Raw genomic sequence first — 19,063 nt, 5'->3', positions numbered from 1 at the left:
CGGGTAAATACAAGCATACATGACAAAACATCAGCAGGGATCTTAGGTAAGCAGCTGCTGCTGGGAAGGGCTATAAGTTCATTTACAAACACTAAACTACAGTGAGAGAGATTGCTGCTGTTATTGGTTTTAGCATTTAAAACACTCGATAAATGAAACGAGACAATACATAGTTTGTCCACCAGAGGGTACACACATATTCTCTGTAATTCATAACGTTGTGTCAATAAAACGGTAGTATTTTTAAACTGCATCACTATATCGTCTTAGTAAGGACCAATGAATGAAACAAATCTGTTTGTTTCACGTCTGTAAAAGGTAAAAAATTATCTTCAGATATATTGACTTTCTTAAAAAAAAGAAGAAGAAAAAAGAAAGAAAATCACCAAATCATTATCGGTATCTCTCTGTCAAACTTTAGATCACAACATTCAACACAGCCACCAATCTTCCCACCAGTGGATCTCCCAGCAAATTCATAACATGAGGACATCTGCCCAAAAGCTAAAGCTGGAGCCACATTAGCTCATGCACAGCAGATATTCTAAAAGTGATTGGCTTAAAAAAAAAATCATACAGAAAGTGTATGATTGATGACTAAGAACCATTCTGAAAATGATTCTTAGTTATTTTACCGACTGTTTCTACAGTTTGGCTTAGTTTTCTTTAAATGACGTGGTGTAAATAACGTGGTAGTGTTCATCTGAGGTCCTATTTGCCTAATTTTAAGACGTGCTAATGGCAAGATGCTTTTAATTATTTATTTTTTAATTTTATATCCTTATCCTTATTTATTTGATACCCCCTGAGCCACAGGGCGACTGTGGCTCAGGGGGTTGGGAAGCGCATCTGTAACCGGAAGGTCGCCGGTTCGATCCCCGGGCTCTTTGTCCTGGTCGTTGTGTCCTTGGGCAAGACACTTTACCCTACCGCCTACTGGTGTTGGCCAAAGGGCCGATGGCGCGATATGGCAGCCTCGCCTCTGTCAGTCTACCCCAGGGCAGCTGTGGCTACAACCGTAGCTTGCCTCCACCAGTGTGTGAATGTGAGAGTGAATGAATAGTGGCATTGTAAAGTGCTTTGGGTGCCTTGAAAAGCGTTGTATAAATCCAATCCATTATTATTGGGTAAGAATTCAGAAGTTGTAATGGAGTTATTTTATGTTGTGTTGTGACACTTGTTCAATTTTCATATTCTAAAAACCAATTATTTTATATAAAGGAATTGCATGAAGGATCAATAAAAGCCTTTATTTCACGATAACTGATAAAGATGCAGAGCAGGCGTGTTACATTTGCCTGTATTGATAGGACAGGTTTAATTTGCTTACCGGAACAAAGGTGAGTACCAAGTCTCGTAGGCTAAAGGTTTCACACAGGGTGTCTCCCTTTAGCTCTACTGTGTAGTCTCCATAGGAGACTGAGTCCTCTGTCGGCCAGTACTGGCAACATTTGTCCTGCAAAACAGATGAACATTTGTTTACTCACAGCGATGAATAAAAGAAACTGTAGTTTAACAAGTTAAATACTTCATAAATATGAACTTAAATAAATGTACAGTTTCGTGACAAAGGCAGGAAATCAGAACTGGGACGTTTTATGTTGTGTGTATTTATTGTGTTTATTAAAGCCATCAATCATAGCTGGCTTGCAGCGATTAGTTACTGCAGCTTACCTGCTCCCTCTCCTGGAGCTCAGTGAGCATGACTATGGAGTGACATTTCCACTCCCACACCATTCTCCAAAAATCCTCCACTGTGTGCTGCAGAGGGCCCTGTGTGGCAATGTAGTAGTCCTTGTGTCTGTAGCCCTGAGTCAAATCAAAATATAAAGGACTTTATCAGTATAATATAAAGCTTCATCGGTACAATTATTTGTGTTAACACAAATACCTTAAAACCTCAGAAAGAACAAATTAGGAAATACAATATGCTCACATCTATAAAAGACGCATTGACATAGTCTGTGTACTCTTGACCTCTTCTCATGGAAAGAATTACTCTGTTGAAGTCATCTGAAATGGAAACAGTACATCATGAACACGCAGATTAAACTCAAAAACATGTTTACATTAGTAGTATGGTATTGTAAGTATTGCAAGGGACAGAATTAGAAAAACATTCTAAAGGCAGCTGCAGGCAATGTAATCTGCAGCTCAAAATTTGACATAAGTTGGTTATTTATATGGATTTCATCTTACTTACAGGGAATAATTTGCAGAACTCTGTTCTTCTTCATGTTGGCTGGGAGGTTTCCTGTTCTCATGTTCTCTTTCATTATGCGCATGTTAGTCAGTTTCTAAACAAGGAAAATCTAAATGTTACAACTTTATAAAATATTCACCGTCCTTTGGTTTATGAATCAAAACAGGGGAAATAAACTAAGCTGCAGTATTGATGATAAATCATAATGACCATTCTGTAGCACAATTGAATTCTCATGCAGCAATAGAGGAATGTATGCAAGTCAGGTTTATATGTGCAGTGGTGTGCTGATTTTTGTTTTTTTTTCTTTCACATATTTCAGATACGTTTAGACAAAGATAACCAAAGGAAATAAAAAGGCAGTTTTACATCATGATTTCATTTATTAAGAGTAAACCAGCTATCTATGTGTACGTGTCTTGTCTAAACCTAATAACGGACTTTGACCATTTGTGATCATTTGCAATGAGTTGGTCTTCTTTGCTGATTTTGAAGAAGAGTGGTTTCAGATCATCAAAATTTGCTTGATCTGTTTGATATGAAACATGTGACAAATATGCAAAAAAAAAAAAAAAAAAGAAAGAACTGGGGAAGAAGCTAAGTACCTTTTGACTGCACTATATGTTCTTAGAAGTGATATGACTGAAGGGGATTGAAAAAGCTAGAATTTCTTTTGCATTGATTATTAGTGTATATTTTTAGTGCCTGCGTGGGCAGGTTCATAGTTTCCAGAACCTTCACATGCTTCATAACATTTATGAAAAGTGTTTCAATAACTGACAAATAAAAAGCTTAATAAGTTAAAATGACTAATAAAGAAACAACTGCATTTTTGTTAGGTTTTCTTTAGAGATTTCTAAGTTTAGTCTGTAATATTGTGTGAGCGTTTGTTAGATGGGATCCTTTATGGGTCTGAATGTAAAAAGAGGTTCTACCTTAAACTCTTCCTCCAGGCCAATCCGATCACCATCATTAAAGGTGTTGTGCAGTTTCTGCAGATGACCTTCCAGAGAAGAAACATCCAGTTCTGTGTCTCCATAGAGGTAGTATTCAAGCAAGGCCTGATAGATGAATGAGTACTGCATCTGGAGTGAAAATACACACAGATGAATAACACACACTATGCATGGGCCTAGTTGCAGATGATTTACTGTAAAGGATAATTCACATGTCCCACACACATGCCAGGTGTTAGCGTTACGTCATGTGGCTAACATAATCCTTCTCCAACTCACATCTGTCTGGATGAGTTGCGAGCGCTGCTCTCGTATCTTGGAGACAAACCCAAATACGTCAATTTTCTGCTCTGCGTGCATCATTTCAATCATGGCATCTATTACAATGAAGGTTCCCGTCCTCCCAACACCAGCACTGGAGATGGAAAACAAATGACACACTGAGCTGAGTGAACCATAATCCTCAGCTGACACTAGCACGTTAACAGACATCAGGAGGGAACAAAGCAACATCTGTGCTTGTAAACACATGTATTGCAATAGTCACTCCAAATGTTTCCATCTTTAGCAGAGAGATTGCTTGCCCACACACATACAAAGGGGATGTTTAAGCATAATACACTGATCTCCACAGAAACAAATTGGATAATTAAAACCATTAGGAGTAAACAGTAAAATACTGAACATTAGGCTACATTAGCTCAGCTCTCGCATACCTGCAGTGGACCACAATGGGCCCAGCGAAGTCTGGATTTACTGACTTGACCTTTTTGAGAAATTTGAGCATTCCAATTGGGGAGAAAGGAACTCCAAAGTCAGGCCAGCTGGTGAAATGGAGCTGGGTGACCAGGCGGGGAGTCTTAGCGGCGTCACTGGCCTGCTAAATAGACACAAGAGGGGGGAAAAGCCATTATCTCTTGTTGGTTGAGCATTCTGTTGAAGATCATTATCAACTCTGTCTTACTCCCAAACCAGCTAGGGAAGCAAAAACAAACCCAATAATTGTTCCTCTAAGACGAATTTGGGTCAAAGTGGTCCGACTGTTTGACTTCATATTTAATGTATCATCTAGTATTTAGTAGAGCCCAAAATTATATGTAGGTAAATCCACCCCTACTACTGGAAGGAATGGCTTAATAAGAATATTAGAGTTTGGGGGGATTTATATATTATAATGGTGCACTGAAATCCTTGCAGCAGTCTAGAGTAATTTTAGTTTTTCATATACTTGCAGCTTTATCATTTTCTGTTGGGGATCTTTGGATCTGTTACAGTGGCTCCAAAATAAGTAGAATGTCTGGATAGAGTTCTACTAAGTTATGGGAAGCGTCATAAGGCTTTAGTGTATTACTATGTTATTTCAGCATATGGGTAACAGAACCATGTTACCCCTAAGAATACTTGGGAAAACTACATTAACATGACATTAAATGGTTAAGAGTAGTTATTAAGTATATCAAAACAATATCACAAAAAGTAAGTACAAATCTTTTCCAGTTTCATTTGCTACTCCAATCTGTTAGAGATGTAAGTCTCAAAAGGGGAATTTCATTTATGTTCTGTGGTTGCATGACAAAGTGCAAGGTTTTTGTGAAAGTGTTAAGAAAACTGTTCGTGAGATTTCAGTTCCCAGTACCACTTAGCAAAAGATTGGTTGTTTTATGGGATTGGTAAATCTGGATGGGTGGTGATAAATACAATATATTGCCGTGATAATGGATGGATTCTGGTTTATTATGAGTGGTGGAACTTTGTTTAATTCTAGCCAAGTGTTGCTGACAAGTGCTACTATTGAGTGTTATGAATTGAGTTTAAAGACTAGACAGGAAGCTGTTAACGCTAACCAGCGTCATGGTGGCAATTGATTTTATCCATAGTTCTGGATATATTTGCTATCAGAAAAAAATAACCACAATTTATAATGTATGCATACTATGTGCAATAATAACAGAGTCAATGGTCAAAACTTACATATTGCACACAGAACTTGCGTATGGTGTAATCCACCAGGACTGTGAAGTCATCGACCGCTACCCTCACATTTCCGTAAGTCCAACAACCCTGGTCTGGCCAGTACTGGTAACATTTGTCCTGCAGAGAGATGATATCCATTAATATTAGTATTCATTTTTACTGATCTACATAGCAAAACTGATTCTCTGGCTTTTGCCATCTTAAATATAAAGCTGTGTCTTTGTAAGTGGTGCAGTGATGGAAATTAACACGATTAGCATGTTTTTGATGGCAGGAGAAAACCAAATCTCCCAGAGAAACCTGGTTCAAACCCAGGACCCTCTTTCTATAACCACGGAGACGCTGTGCTGTAATGAATAAATGATCAAAGCAACTGTCTGTGACACATCTAAAAAAAGTTTCCTTTATTAAGACAAACGGGTAACTTGCATGACTTCCGTCTGTAAGCAAGCAGTTAGTATATGAGAGCGGTGAAACCACTCCATATCTATTTTTACTTGATTATGATACTACCTTGGACGACTTTATCTCACACGTTATATGACAGCTGATTTGAACACATTAACACCCTTTTTAATACTTCCCTATTTTTATCGATCCTTTGTTAATAAAGTCGCCTTTGCTCACAGTAAAAACACTTCAAGTACTGTGCTGTGAAAAAGTATTTACCCGCTTCCTGATTTTAGTGTTTTGCATATTTACCCTACTTCAGATCAAAAAAATCTTTAATGTTAGACAACAATAATCCAAGTAAATACAAAATGCAGTTGTTAAAATAATGATTAAAACCTCATTCCATTTATTAAGGAAAAAAGCTATAAAAACGTACCTCACCACGTGTGAAAAAGTAATTGAATCAAGAAATACCTTAAATAGAACCTGTTTAATAAAATGTGGTACGCTGAGAGCATCATGCTACGATCTAAGAAGCATATATCAGTCTGGAAAAGGTTACAAAGCCATTTCTAAGGCTTTGTGACTCCAGTGAACCATTATTCACAAGTGGAGAAAACTTGTAACAGTCATGAACCTTCCCAGAAGTGGGTGGCCTACCAAAAGTACTCCGAGTGCACATCGCAGACTCATCGAAGATGTCATAAAAATATCCCGAGCAACATTTAAAGAACTGCAGGCCTCACTTGCTTCAGTTAAGGTCAGTGTTCAAGATGAGGGAAGATATAAGAAAGACACTATCCAGTGCAAACGTTTTGTAAAGTTTGTGTACAGTTACATATTGTATAAAAACATTGCAGCATTTTCTAAGTAGATCAACAGTCAACCATTTCTCACATAGAGCCAGGTAGGTTTGGATAGCTTTTTTTTTCCTTAATAAATTCAAAACTACATTTTGTATTTAATCCGGTTATTTTTGTTTAATATGGAAATTTTTTGATACAAAACATGTAAGTGCAACAATAAGAAAGTAAAAAAGAAATCAGGAAATCAGGAACAGGGAAAATACTTTTTCCCTTAACATGTAGCAGAGAAACAGGCGTCAGACAAGATAACATCATCTGACACCACCTTTGACCACAACCAATGAAATCTATATTTAAATGTGCTTAAGGGAAACTTTACTTTTCACTTCCCTTGTCCAAAATGCTGTTAGAGACGAGAGTTGGTGGAAGAAGCAAACACTGTAGTTATAGCTGTAGAGACCACATGACAACTGAAGCACTCCCGTTATGAACAACGTTTAAAATCACTTACTTCTTTTCTTTCTTTCAGATTTGTCAACATAACAACGGTTGATACTTTCTGCTCCCAAATCATCCGCCAGAAATCTGCTACGGTGTCTTCTTTTGGACCTAACAGATCCCCCCCCCCCAAAAAAAAATTTAATTAAACCACAATTTAAAACTAAAAATATATAGAGAGATAATTATGTCATGTTTCTAAATGCCCTATAGCTTACCTTGTGCGCCTATGAATTTGTTCTTTTCCGTGAAACCCTATTTTTTTAAAAATCAAAAATAAATATAGGATTAATAATCTTCACTGTTTTTCACCTGAAATGGTAAAGATCAGACAAGTATTTAAATGCTCAAGAGTTCAAGCTCAAATTCACTATTTTGGCACAAAAAAGGACTCACATCAATGTAAGAGGCATTCACATAGTCTGAACAGGGATTTCCCTCCAGCTCTGTTAACACCACTCTAGAATGATCATCTGCAATGAAAAGTACCACAAATTTAGCAAAAATGTAACTTTTAAATCAGTTTACAATGTGTATCATTACTACATTATTAAAAATGATTATAAAATATATATATTGAGAAATATACTTTTGCTTTCTTGGAGATGGCTGGATGAGAAGATTAAAGCATGTCTGTGCAGTCTGAAGCCACAATCAGCAGACTGCCTGACTAATTTGGCATTAAGCCTTTAAACAAGCAGTAACTTTTTTAAGGCTCTTCTGGTTTACTGTCATTTGTTTACACTATTTGTATATATTTACAGCAGACCCGTATTCCCTTAAACCCGGAGAAAGCTGAAAATGCTGCACTCAGTGTATGTTCAAGTGATTCCCAATGTCATCATTTTGGTATTTGGTCTCCATTTAAGAAGGCCTGAAACAGTTTTCTCTCAGTGGAGTCTGTTGAAGTACAGTGACCTGAGTGTTTTTGATGGAATTGGATGTTTTGGCTCTGCAGAGACAACGCAGCTGCTTGTTGATAGCACAGAGACGTACTGTGATTACTGATCTGCAGAGCTAACACAGCAAGGACCATATGAAACGCTATGACATAAGAACCGTAGAATGTAACCACCTTTGTTCTTACAAATTTGTTTACCACTTCCCCTTGAAATTAAGCAATTATTTATATTTTATACTATTCATCTGTGGCTCTTGGGCAAACCTAGTCTCATTATAAATTCTATAAAACCTGTATTTCACAAATCTGGCTTCCAACAATCACTAATCTGTCTTTAACGTGGTCATAGCTCTGACTGTGTCAGCACAGCAGCCCCTCCAACCTGCTGTTCAAACTTTCAGTTTGCAAGGTGCAGCCAATCATAATACAGCTGGGTGGGGGGTGGAGCTACACCAAGGCCAAGATGAGGATGAAGATTATTCTGAAGAGTCCAAAAATAGAAACATGGCTCCGTAAAAGTATAGGAAGTATATATTTCAAGTCTTTGTGATAGGGTGACTAGAAGGTTTGTATTAAAATAAGTGGTAGCTCTTGCCTTGAAAGCAAATGAACATGTTTCCATGGAATTCAAACCATTTATTTAAGGTGAAGAACAGTTTAAAAAAACCTAAACCGTGATGCATTGTGAAAATACAGCAGAAACCGCAAGTAAAAAAGATTTGTGATGAAACCACTTCATTGCAACTGAACACACAAACTCTTCTGAAGAATCTACTGTAGCAAGGGAAACAAGAGTGTTTGAGGCATGTGACACATGGGACAGGAAGCTTGTAGGTGTGACTCAGAAAACTGAACAGAAAGTATACTCACAGGGAAGGATGTTGGGGTATCTGTTCTTCTCCTTATTTTCTTCCTTGTTTGCTTCTTCGTATGTCCCTTGGGGATTACCCCCTGGCAAGGACTGCAAAATAAAATGATAGTTTTGAATATACGCGCACATAATGAAAAATGATTCGTCAGCAGCTCACGGCCAGTGCATTGTGTTCTGCTCTATGCAAGGCTTTGTTCAGCCTTAGTGTAGGCACTTCCTCTGCTGCCTGCCATAAACAGTTCTCCATTAAAAGCTGAGAACTTCAGCTTCCTCTGTCTGTACTGATAAACCATCTAAATGAAATCATACTTCAATGTGTTAACATAAAGCATGAATCATACTCTTTATTTTGACACAAATTCTAAATCATAGACACATATAGACGAAGGGGTATTTTTTCCATCTGTGTGGGTGTATGTATCAGACCAGTATCAGATCAGTTATGTGTCATGGGAGGTGCAATAAATAAAGCTCCCGTAGTTTTCCCTGAACAAAAATACACATGTAAGTCATGGTTTTGAACTCTTGCTCACATATGAACATGGAGAACATTACAGTTATGGGAAAACCCTTTCAGTCCAGTTTTGGATAGTTTGTGATAGTTTTGTTGCCACAACACAGATATGACGAAGTTTGACCATTGTAAATCATTTCACACAGTGTTACTGAGTAACACTGCGTGAAGGTTTAAAATGTAAGTAACTAAATTTCACTGGTAAATCATGCATAGAATTAGAGGTGGGGAGGCACTTGCAGTGTGTTTAAAAAAGGAAAAAAGTGAACCAATATTTCAACAGACCTACAAATGCACATGAAGGCACCATAATAGCCCTGCCTCACATGCCTGATGTAAGCATCACTCTGATTGTTTAAACCACACAAAACTGCTTTGTGATTACCGTTAACTACCGCTAATCTAACTTCCAGGAAAAAAAAAAAAAAAAAGAAGTGGGGCGGCTTACATTGTACTCCTCCCTGAACAGCTTGCCATCATCAGCTGAGCGGAGCCTGTATTCCTCCTCTAGGTGGTCAACTGGGATGGGCAAGTATGTCTTGGAGGCAGAAGAGGATCTGGGCAGAAGAACCACCGTCTGTTGCTCTGTGGGGAGAAGAGACAGTGGGTTTATCACCCAACCTAAGCTGATTTCTTTGTTTGGTTTTAATATTTTGCCATTAAATTATTTGTTGTGTTCAAATAAAATTTACATTAGCATCATTCAGCTTAGTATTTAAAAGTTGTCTGCTATTAATAAATCAAATTGGTGTCACTGTGATATTTAGCTATGTTAAATGAGTAGTTGAATGTAATTCAATGCAAAACATTTGATTTGGTTTATTTAGAAAAGTGGTTCCCAACCTTTTTGTCATGTGGCAAGGGAATCATATCTCAATTACTGATTTCACTTTAGGGGGTTACTTTGCACAACCTATATAATATTATGCAATATACTAGTTTCATATGTTTTTTTCTACAGTTCACCGTATGATTACCACTCTAATTTTATCAGTAATTTTAGGCAAATCATTGGTTTAACTAATAGCTAATACTTTATTTTATCAGATCTCATTGGCTAACTATTTTGACTGTCTATTAGTTACTTAAACACTTTAAATAGCTAAAGCACTTATTTGCTAGTGTTACTTCCATAATTTCAATGGTATACTAGCTCCTTTTAGCTGACATCTTGAATGTGTATCTGTTAGCTGCCTTTAGCTGACTATGTTGACAGCTTAATTATTAGCCATGCATTTCAGCTCTCGCTAACGTTATTTTCAGCTGTAATTTCAACAATTTGTCTACTTCTTTGTGGTATTATGACCATTTATCCACTCCTTTTAGCTGTTTACACTATTCTAGCCTATTAAATAGCATTACATATTCTGAAGACTGTCTGACGCTATTTAGTAAAAGACTAGACTAGTTCAGTCTACAATAGCGCACCTTGGGACTGAAGCATATCTGGTTGGGAATCACTGAATTAGTTTACTGAACTGCTTTACAATGAATCAAAAAACAAAATCATGACCAAACTGCTTTTCACCCATATGTGATGCTGGTGCGTGTTTGCTAAACAGGAAACAGAGTGCAAGTACTGGATGATCACCACACATCAGACATTAAAACCCAAAAAACCCAAAAGGAACCCCAGGGAGAACCCATTTACACCATCCCACAGGTTTGCCAGCGCACTGGCAAGGCATTCTGTTAGCGTCACAATTTGCAAAATACAGACTGGAAAAGTACTGAGAGAGGGTTAGTAAAAGGTTCCTGATACTGCCACCCTGTATACTTGACCTGGTGGTATAATGGTGTATAACGACTCAGTACTGTGTCCAAGCTCTAAAACATAACACACACATCACATCACTTGTAACACAGACATGTACAGAGGACAACACAGCACTGTGATCAAGCATTGCATTTCATTCATTGTGATAATGTAATCCTCATAGATGTACTGTGTACAAATAAAAAACTTGTATGTATATACACTCAGAGGCCACTTTGTTAGGTACACCTGTTGAACTGCTTATTAACAAATATCTAATCAGCCAATCCCATGGCTGCAACTCAGTGCATTTAGGCATGTAGAAATCCTTAAGACAATCTTCTGAAATTCAGGAAGAGCATCAGAAAGGTGATTTCTGAGATTTTGAACGTGTCATGGTTACTAGTGCCAGATGGGCTGGTCTTTTCCCTCACAACCATCTCTAGGGTTTACAGATAATGGTCCAAAATAGGAGAAATTATCCATTGAGCAGCAGTTCTCTGGAGTAAAATGTCTCATTTATTTAAGAGGTCAGTGGAGAATGGCTTGATTATTTCAAGCTTATAGAAAGGCAACAGTAACTGAACCACTTGTTACAACCAAAGTACACAGAAGATCACGTCTGAACGTACAAAATGTCGAACCTTGAAGCAGCTAGACTACAGCAGCAAAAGATCATATACAGTGTCACTCCTGCCAGCTAAGAACAGGAAACTGTTACTACAATTCACACAGTCTTACCAAATTTGGACAATGGAGGATGATGAGTCTGGACTTCAATGATATTTGGATGGTAGGGTCAAGATGGCATAAACAGCATGAACAACAAACACAAACAACAAGCATGGATCCATACTGCCTTATATCAACAATTCAGGTTGGTAAAGCTGTGTGGGATATTTTCTTGGTGCAGTTTGGGCTCCTTAGTACCAATTACCACTGTTTAAAAGCCACAGTCTGCCTGAATATTATTGCTGACCATGTTTATGCCTTTATGACCACACTGTACCCATCTTCCAATGGCTGCTTCCAGTAGGATAACATGCAATGTCACAAAGCCCAAATCATCTATAACTGGTTTCTTGAACATAACAATGAATTCACGGTACTTAAATGGCCTCCACAGTCACCTGATCCCAATTCTGTTGCAAACGTTTGGCATGTAAGAAACAGGAGATTCACATCAGCCAAAAAGTCAACAACAACTGTATGATGCCATCAGCAAGGTGCCAAAATCAAAATGCTTCTGGCACCTTGCTGAATCTAATCAATGAAGAATTAAAGCATTCTAAAAGCAACAGGAAGTCCAGCCAAAGACTAGCAAAGTATACCTAATAAAGTGACCAGTGAGTGTATAATGAATGTAGACAACAATAAGCGATAAAATTAAAAAAAAAAAAAAAAAAAAGCAATACAGTGTATATTTTATAGTTTCATTATACAGACATATTACTTTAATTAATCAATCTTTCAAATCGTGTAGAATTTAGAATTAAAAAGCAATTAAGTACTACACTTCCCTATCGAGTGAAAGTTTCAGTTTCATATAAAATACTTTTGTAATATGACACCGTTTCATGTTTAAAATTATTGTGATCGGCAGCAAGATGTCAACAAGATATAACAACAAATTTGGGGTGTGTTGTGTATTTTATTTCCCCTTAGCTCAGTGATATACTATTTCCCATTTGGATAAATACAACATGCTCTCTACATTCCTCTGTAGCGTTAGACAAAAATATACTTCCAAAAGAAGATTGAAACATGTTCAGTGAGTTCAGCGAGTTTCCTGTAAGAGCTGATAGCTCCTGTCATGTGGTACTTTACATGAAACTATTATGATGTCGCTACAAGTTGTCAAAAACTGCTCAGAGAGAAGAACTACCCTTTGTACCAATAATGTTCCAAACTAATCTTACATACGCTGTCAAAAAGCTATACAAAGTGGTAAAGATAATAGAGCGTTTTGTTTTTCACATCAACCACAGGAAGTTTAAAACAACCACAAGGCAATGGTGGGACAACCTGCATATACAGTTACAAATATAAAACCTCTTTGCAGCTCCCTATCGATGCATATCTTAATCTCTAGCCTGTTTTTCACTTTAAGTTTCTGTTTCTGTGCACCACGTTTTAACTCTACAACCTACATTGTGTCTCACAGTGTTACCTTGTTCCTCCAGGATGCCATTTGGTATCTTCTTGTCAACTGTTGTGACTACAGCTTTCCTCTGGTTTTTTAACCTGCAAGGAAAAGAACAGAGACGTTACCGCGATGTAAAACACAAGAAAAGATGATGACATGGTAAAATCATCTACGCTGTTTTCGTTTAACCAAAGTTCTTCATTGTAGTTAAATTATAACATCTGCCAAAAGATAACCTTGGAAAAAAAGCTATCCAACCTACCATCTGAAACTTGAGAAGCTATTTTTTCTCATTAGCTGATGTCAAGGAGAGACAGAGTTGTAGTCTGAATGCGGTACAGAATTTGTTATTCACTCTGTTAAGTTGCCTACTTCTACTGTCACAGTCTTTTCTGTTCGAAGCATGAGAGGGAGTCAGCCTACAGCACTTCCTGACGGGGCTCCGCCTTAATGACTAAAGGAGGAAGTGTTTGTCACCGGAGCTCTGCCCCTGAGCCTGGCTAATAGCCAGTGAGTGAAGAGCAGGGAGAGGGATAAGGTGAAGTAACTGAATCCCAGCAGGGTGGGAGTTTTTACCTGAGGAAGTACCAGGCTAGCAGTGCGATGATGAGCACCAGCAGGGACACAACCAGCACAGTGGAGATGATGTATTGGTTACCTGTGGTTTCTGTTTAAAGGAGAAGGAAAGTCACAGCCAGGGGTCATGTAACACCACCAACAAAGAAACAGGAAGAGGGGGCAAGACTGATAATATATGTGCCTGTGTGCGCAAATGCTCTGCAGCATTCATGTGTGCATCACATGAACTCATCACATAAATACTTGATGAAGCAAAGCACCTCCAGTAAACTCTTGTGGCCACAGAGCTGATTTAATAACTGGCCTTAGCAGTATTTTGTCTATAGAGATAAGCATCAGCATATTTCATCCTCCTGGAGTGTCGATCAGAAAACAACAGACTCTTAGAGTGGCGACTCAACCAAGAGTCACAGCCACACAGCCGACCATTATCTGTGTTTATAAAGATGTACAATAAGCCTTAAATTACTGTCCAGGGTTCCTGAAGTTCACTGTGATCTGGTAATAACAAGGCTGTGTAAGAAAAAAAGGCTATTATCAAGCTGATGCCTGCATTGCAGAAGATGTATTATAATTATATCTTATGGAAAAGCACCGAGTGCAGTGTGTGGGGATGGGATCTGGTCGCTGTCACAGATTGTTGAGTGCTGTGCAGTCTCACACATTAAGGTAGAAGTGACCTTGTTTGTGCTCTTACCGTCATTACTGTTGTTGTTCACTGTTGTGGAATTGTTTGCTGTTGTTGTCGTGACAAACAAAAGTAGAACCATTGTGACTGCAGAAAAACAAAATGAAGACGGATATTAAATTTAGTGCCAGACATGCCTGCAAACTCAAGATTCATGTGGATGTGGGAGTTGGATAATATCACTATTCAGAGGAAACAAAAGCCATGGTTGGTTGATATGAGGCTCATTTCTTTATTCATGACCGTTGCTTTCAGGAATGTGCTCATCGGTGCAAAGTTCGCTGGGACACAATGGAACAACACACTCATATCCTGGTCATTCATTAGTGCTGTCATAAAAACCCCAGTGTAATGCCAAACATGTCCACATGGTGGCACAATAGACCAGTTTTTTTTTTTTATTGTTCTTTGTTTTGTTTTTTTTAAATCTGGTAAAAAAAAAAAAAACATAGTTCCTTAATAAATCCAGCAATAAAGCATCCAAAGGTAATACACAGGCCAAGGAAAAACACATCCTTTAAAGCTTTCATTTAAAGTAATTTCATATGAAAGGGGTTTCACATGATGGTTAAGGTTATGGCAGCACAATTATTACAACCATTTCGACTCATCAATGTATTTTCAGATTAGGAAAGAAGTTAGTAGTCTTAACAACTGTTTTCCTTCGGCAGTTTCCAATGCAATTCAATTCCAGGATATACCAAGAATAGGGCTTTAAAGTTAAAGAAACCTCCCACAGTCACACCCCATGTGTGCCAGCAAAAGCACTAGATGTCATATGACGTTGAGCTATAAATGAATGTCCTATCCAAGTTGAGAGTACGATCACGAGGCATGAAATCAAGCGACGCACACCAAGAGGTTTCACAAAAAACATTAGATACTCTTCCTTTTGTCACCTTCACTGCTCGCAAACGCAAATGTTTGTTCAAATTCACAAATATACAAGACTTGCACACACACACAGATTTTCAGATTGTCCTTGTACAGTGACATCCAAGAGTCGCAACTGAATTATCTTTTTGCCGTTCGTAGATGGAACCAGATAATTTAATTGATTCTAATGTTTGAGCAGTCAGACTGGATTCACATCGGACTGATTTAAGCACCTCTTTTTAAAAAAAGGAAAGAAAAAAGAAAAAAAAAACTACTGGTGGGATTTAAAAACCAATAAGCCTTGAGATGTTTGCACCTTTAAAAAGATTTTTTTTTTCACCAAAGCATTCCAAAAGTTGGAATTTCAGCAAAGGGCACCAACACAGAGCTTCTATCACACCATAATGAAGTGTGCGCTTTCTCTCCCCAAGGCTGCAGGTGTGCCTGGGAGAGAGAGCGTATGTGTGTGTGAGGTGGAGCTTTGCAGCTGCAGTGAAAAGAAAACCCAGGCCAAGTGCATAGTCAATGAAGACACTGTGTTGAAGCCTCCACGCTGTGCCGCAGTGTCCTGTAATGGGTCCAGGCAGGACACCAAAGGAATGCGGAGGCAGCAGAGCAGAGACACCGACCGCAGTGGGGAGAGAAGGCGCAGAAGGTCCAGGTCAATAATATTTCCTGGAGCAATTAATAAACCCTGACATGTCAAGCCCCTGCTCTGTGGGGAAGACTGATGAGAGAATTCTAATGAGAAAAGAGGAAGAGGAGGAGCCCCTCCCCACCCCCGTTTCTCCAGCTCTGTCTTTGCTCTTATCCCCCTCTTTAAGGTCTTCTCTGCAAATGTCACAGGCTCGGATGAGGGGGGAGGTTATTGAGTTGAGTTTGTACAGTGTGTGAATCCTTGGGGTAAGGCTTGGTGTATCTGTGATGTGGAAATAGATTTGCAGCACCATTTGGGACTTTCCTCTACACAGGCTGCACTGAATTTTATGTATCCTGCTTCTGTCTGTTTGTGTATACGATGGCTCAGCAGGGACACCCAGCGGAGTGCTCACAGCCAGGCCTATGGCTGTGTCTTGTGGTTAAGTGTTGCTGCTTCTTCTAAGCTTCTCCCAGTTCATGGCTCCTGTATCATCTCCAGAGATGTCACCCTGTCGTGTTTTTGCCTCCAACCCCCTGTGTGACTCAACTACTCCTTTGGGACTACATGCTGTTCAGCTTCTGCTTTCCAGCTTTTCCCGTCTTGTCGGTGCAGTGGTCTCCTGTCTGACCTCATTAGCATCTTTGAGGAGATCACCAACTTCCTTTCCTCTCTTTTTGTGAGGACATTTCTCACACTATTATACTATTAATAACACTACCGACTATTACTCTGGATAGCTAACTCAGCAAAAAACAGCTGTCCTTTAGTTAGGGTCAGATCCTAGTCAAACAGTTATAATCACATTTTGTGTGCTCTCATCTGTGTATTGTCCTTTGTGCATTTACCACTCAGCAGCTAGCCACCAACCGTTAGCCATAAAGAAAATAGGTCATGGGAGATGGAAGCTTCGGGGAGGGGGGGCATCTTTATTTTATTATAGGAGACATGTCCAACTAGCTTTGGGGAAGGGGATTGTCTTGGCCAGCTAGACAGCTACTCATTTCAGTGGCATGCATGACCCAGGTTACCGAAGCATAGAGTTACCTCTGTGGCATATTTGCTTATCCTGGGCTACAGAATGGAAGGCATCAGCTATAGAAAAGGAACAACTTGTGTAGATGGGATGTGATAAAAGTAGAGGATGAGATTTCTAATATAAATCAATGCAATATTAGTTAAGCACCATCTGTGTATGTGCTGGAATACTGGAAAAAGAAATGCTTACTATATATTATGTATATATATCTATGTATAATAATATTATAAAAATAAATCACATTTTATGCTTACTCTAGTATATTCCATTTATCCTATCTGCGCTGCTTTACCACACACATCTTTTTAAAAAAATGAATGCTACATATAGTGGACTGGGCTAGTGGACACTGACAGGTTCGAATCCACTTAACGGCTACCCTGAGGTACCCCTGAGCAAGGTACCGTCCCTACACACTGCTCCCCGGGCGCCTGCTTAGTGGGCTGCCCACTGCTTCACTGAGTGAATGGGTCAAATGCAGAGAAAAACAAGTAATTTCCCCATGGGGATCAATAAAGTATCCATTATTATTATTATTATTATTATTATTATTATTATTATTGCTCATATTCTTTGACAGAATGCAAAGGCTGATTTCTGGCTCTAACTCATGTATCTTTCTGTGGTTTTGTGCAACTACAGGAAATTGTTTAATATGAGGCACACTATATGAGAGTAAGTTAAAGAGAACATGGAACATGTAATTTACAGAGAAGTTACAGCAGGAAAAATCAGTATCACATCAAATTTTTAAGCTCGCACTACTTTCTTGATTTTTCTAATAATTTGTTTTTTTTGTTGCTGTTTTTTTTTTAAAAATCTATTAAGAAGTTTACGGTCACTGTCAAAACCGAACCTTATTTCCTTAGCATGCCTACATATTAGTGGGCACAATCCTTGTTTCAGGAATTAAGTGCATTTAAGGCCAATCTGAGACAGCAAAGTCCTTTAGGGAAAAATGTCTTTTTTGCGTTTTCTCTACCACAACTGAGCAGGGAAACGCTAAACAAGATTTTGTGTTAACAGAACTATAAATTTACCAACTTGATTTTAGGCAAACTTAAATACAAAAGACCCAAATTTGACATTTCTCGTAAAAATCCTGTTAGGAAGGAATTACTTCACAGCTGAGTTGGTTCAGGCATCTGCTTTGAAGGCTTTCTAGCAACATTTCTTTAGAGATTTTTCAGGAAACTCTTTAGAGGGATTACATATCTAATTTGGTCTTAGAATGCCTTGGGATCTCAGGAGGAAATGACAACCATTGCTATGACACAATATGTCTGAATAACCTCGCCTACAGCACTTTGGTCAACCTGTGTAGTTAAATGTGCTTATAAATAGATTTACTTGACCTGACTGTTTCCTGTATATGTTCGTTGCCATATAAGAAATCATTTTATCATAATACCATAAAACTGATTCACCTAAAAGTCACCACTATGGAAACTGTTAGCAGAGACCTTTGGCACGTGGTGTGCACTGTGTGAGTCACAACTGATTTGACTGATTATACCCTGCTTCCTCTGAAAACCAGCGTACTTCATAACATACGCACACATGCCCAGATATCAGTAAGACAAATCACACAAATATAAAGATCTTCATTCTAACTCTAAAAATGAAAAGGAGGCCCCCTGGTTACATGAGTGGTAAAAAATATTGTTGTGAGGCAACAAGATCAATGACTCCTGGCTATGAGCTAACAAGGCGTGGGAACGTGATAGCTGGATTGTGTTCACATCTTAATAATGCGTGGCTACAAGATACAGATTCTGTTGTTTACAGACCACAGCTGGAGAGCTCTGTAGAGATAATATCGCGTGAAGCAAAAACATCTTGTGGCGACACGGCATTATTTTCCCTATTCATGTCACCAGGGAGGCTTTGTAAAAAGGCGATGTGGGAATTCTGAGTCATGGTGAATCTATTCCCAAATCAGTAGTCTGATAAATGTTTTTCCCTGACACAGTTGTGTTTTGGAGGATGAGCTATTGCTCTCTGTGGAATTGTGTTTTCCTTGTGGTGTGCTCCATGTTCTGCCATTCTTTCAGTCTAGGTTAAAAAAAAAACACCACAGAAGTGACATAATGATACCCCTGGTCTTCCATTGTCTCACTAATTAGCCCTAGGATCTTAACTGTCAGAAAGACAAGCTTGTTACAATTAGAAGATAAGACAGAGAAATTGGCTGTCCTTGCATTTGACAGAAACGGTGTTCTCGGG

The 19,063-nt window shown here is 38.6% G+C and overlaps 1 protein-coding gene across 6 annotated transcripts in view; it reads right to left on the bottom strand.

Moving 5' to 3' along the window:
* The window catches only part of ptprea (protein tyrosine phosphatase receptor type Ea), a 59,010-nt gene that overhangs the window by 2,471 nt on the left and 37,476 nt on the right, over nucleotides 1–19,063 (bottom strand). For 2 of the 6 annotated variants that reach the window (XM_086303955.1, XM_086303956.1), the window contains exons 3-19: nucleotides 14,295–14,372; nucleotides 13,595–13,685; nucleotides 13,043–13,116; nucleotides 10,899–10,943; nucleotides 9,565–9,701; nucleotides 8,602–8,692; nucleotides 7,227–7,303; nucleotides 7,049–7,085; nucleotides 6,844–6,941; nucleotides 5,131–5,250; nucleotides 3,876–4,039; nucleotides 3,439–3,574; nucleotides 3,139–3,288; nucleotides 2,204–2,297; nucleotides 1,937–2,013; nucleotides 1,675–1,809; nucleotides 1,331–1,456 (exon numbers count right to left, since the gene is read on the bottom strand). In XM_086303955.1, coding sequence (XP_086160081.1) covers nucleotides 1,331–1,456; nucleotides 1,675–1,809; nucleotides 1,937–2,013; nucleotides 2,204–2,297; nucleotides 3,139–3,288; nucleotides 3,439–3,574; nucleotides 3,876–4,039; nucleotides 5,131–5,250; nucleotides 6,844–6,941; nucleotides 7,049–7,085; nucleotides 7,227–7,303; nucleotides 8,602–8,692; nucleotides 9,565–9,701; nucleotides 10,899–10,943; nucleotides 13,043–13,116; nucleotides 13,595–13,685; nucleotides 14,295–14,367 — 1,725 coding nt within the window. In that variant the 5' untranslated portion in view covers nucleotides 14,368–14,372. Of the gene's footprint in view, nucleotides 1–1,330; nucleotides 1,457–1,674; nucleotides 1,810–1,936; nucleotides 2,014–2,203; nucleotides 2,298–3,138; nucleotides 3,289–3,438; nucleotides 3,575–3,875; nucleotides 4,040–5,130; nucleotides 5,251–6,843; nucleotides 6,942–7,048; nucleotides 7,086–7,226; nucleotides 7,304–8,601; nucleotides 8,693–9,564; nucleotides 9,702–10,898; nucleotides 10,944–13,042; nucleotides 13,117–13,280; nucleotides 13,410–13,594; nucleotides 13,686–14,294; nucleotides 14,373–19,063 lie in introns of those variants that run through there. The other 4 variants (XM_086303957.1, XM_086303958.1, XM_086303959.1 and 1 more) reach the window with 4 other exon arrangements.

The sequence above is a fragment of the Aulonocara sp. 'chitande type north' Nkhata Bay genome, linkage group LG8 (genome assembly GCF_057382095.1).
Source record: "Aulonocara sp. 'chitande type north' Nkhata Bay isolate Kocher_YH1m ecotype deep benthic linkage group LG8, A_spYH_male_GT1.1, whole genome shotgun sequence".
In the NCBI taxonomy this organism is placed as follows: Eukaryota; Metazoa; Chordata; class Actinopteri; order Cichliformes; family Cichlidae; genus Aulonocara; species Aulonocara sp. 'chitande type north' Nkhata Bay.
The sequence above is the reverse complement of the archived record's forward strand: the minus strand, read 5'-3'. Positions and strand labels throughout refer to the sequence as shown.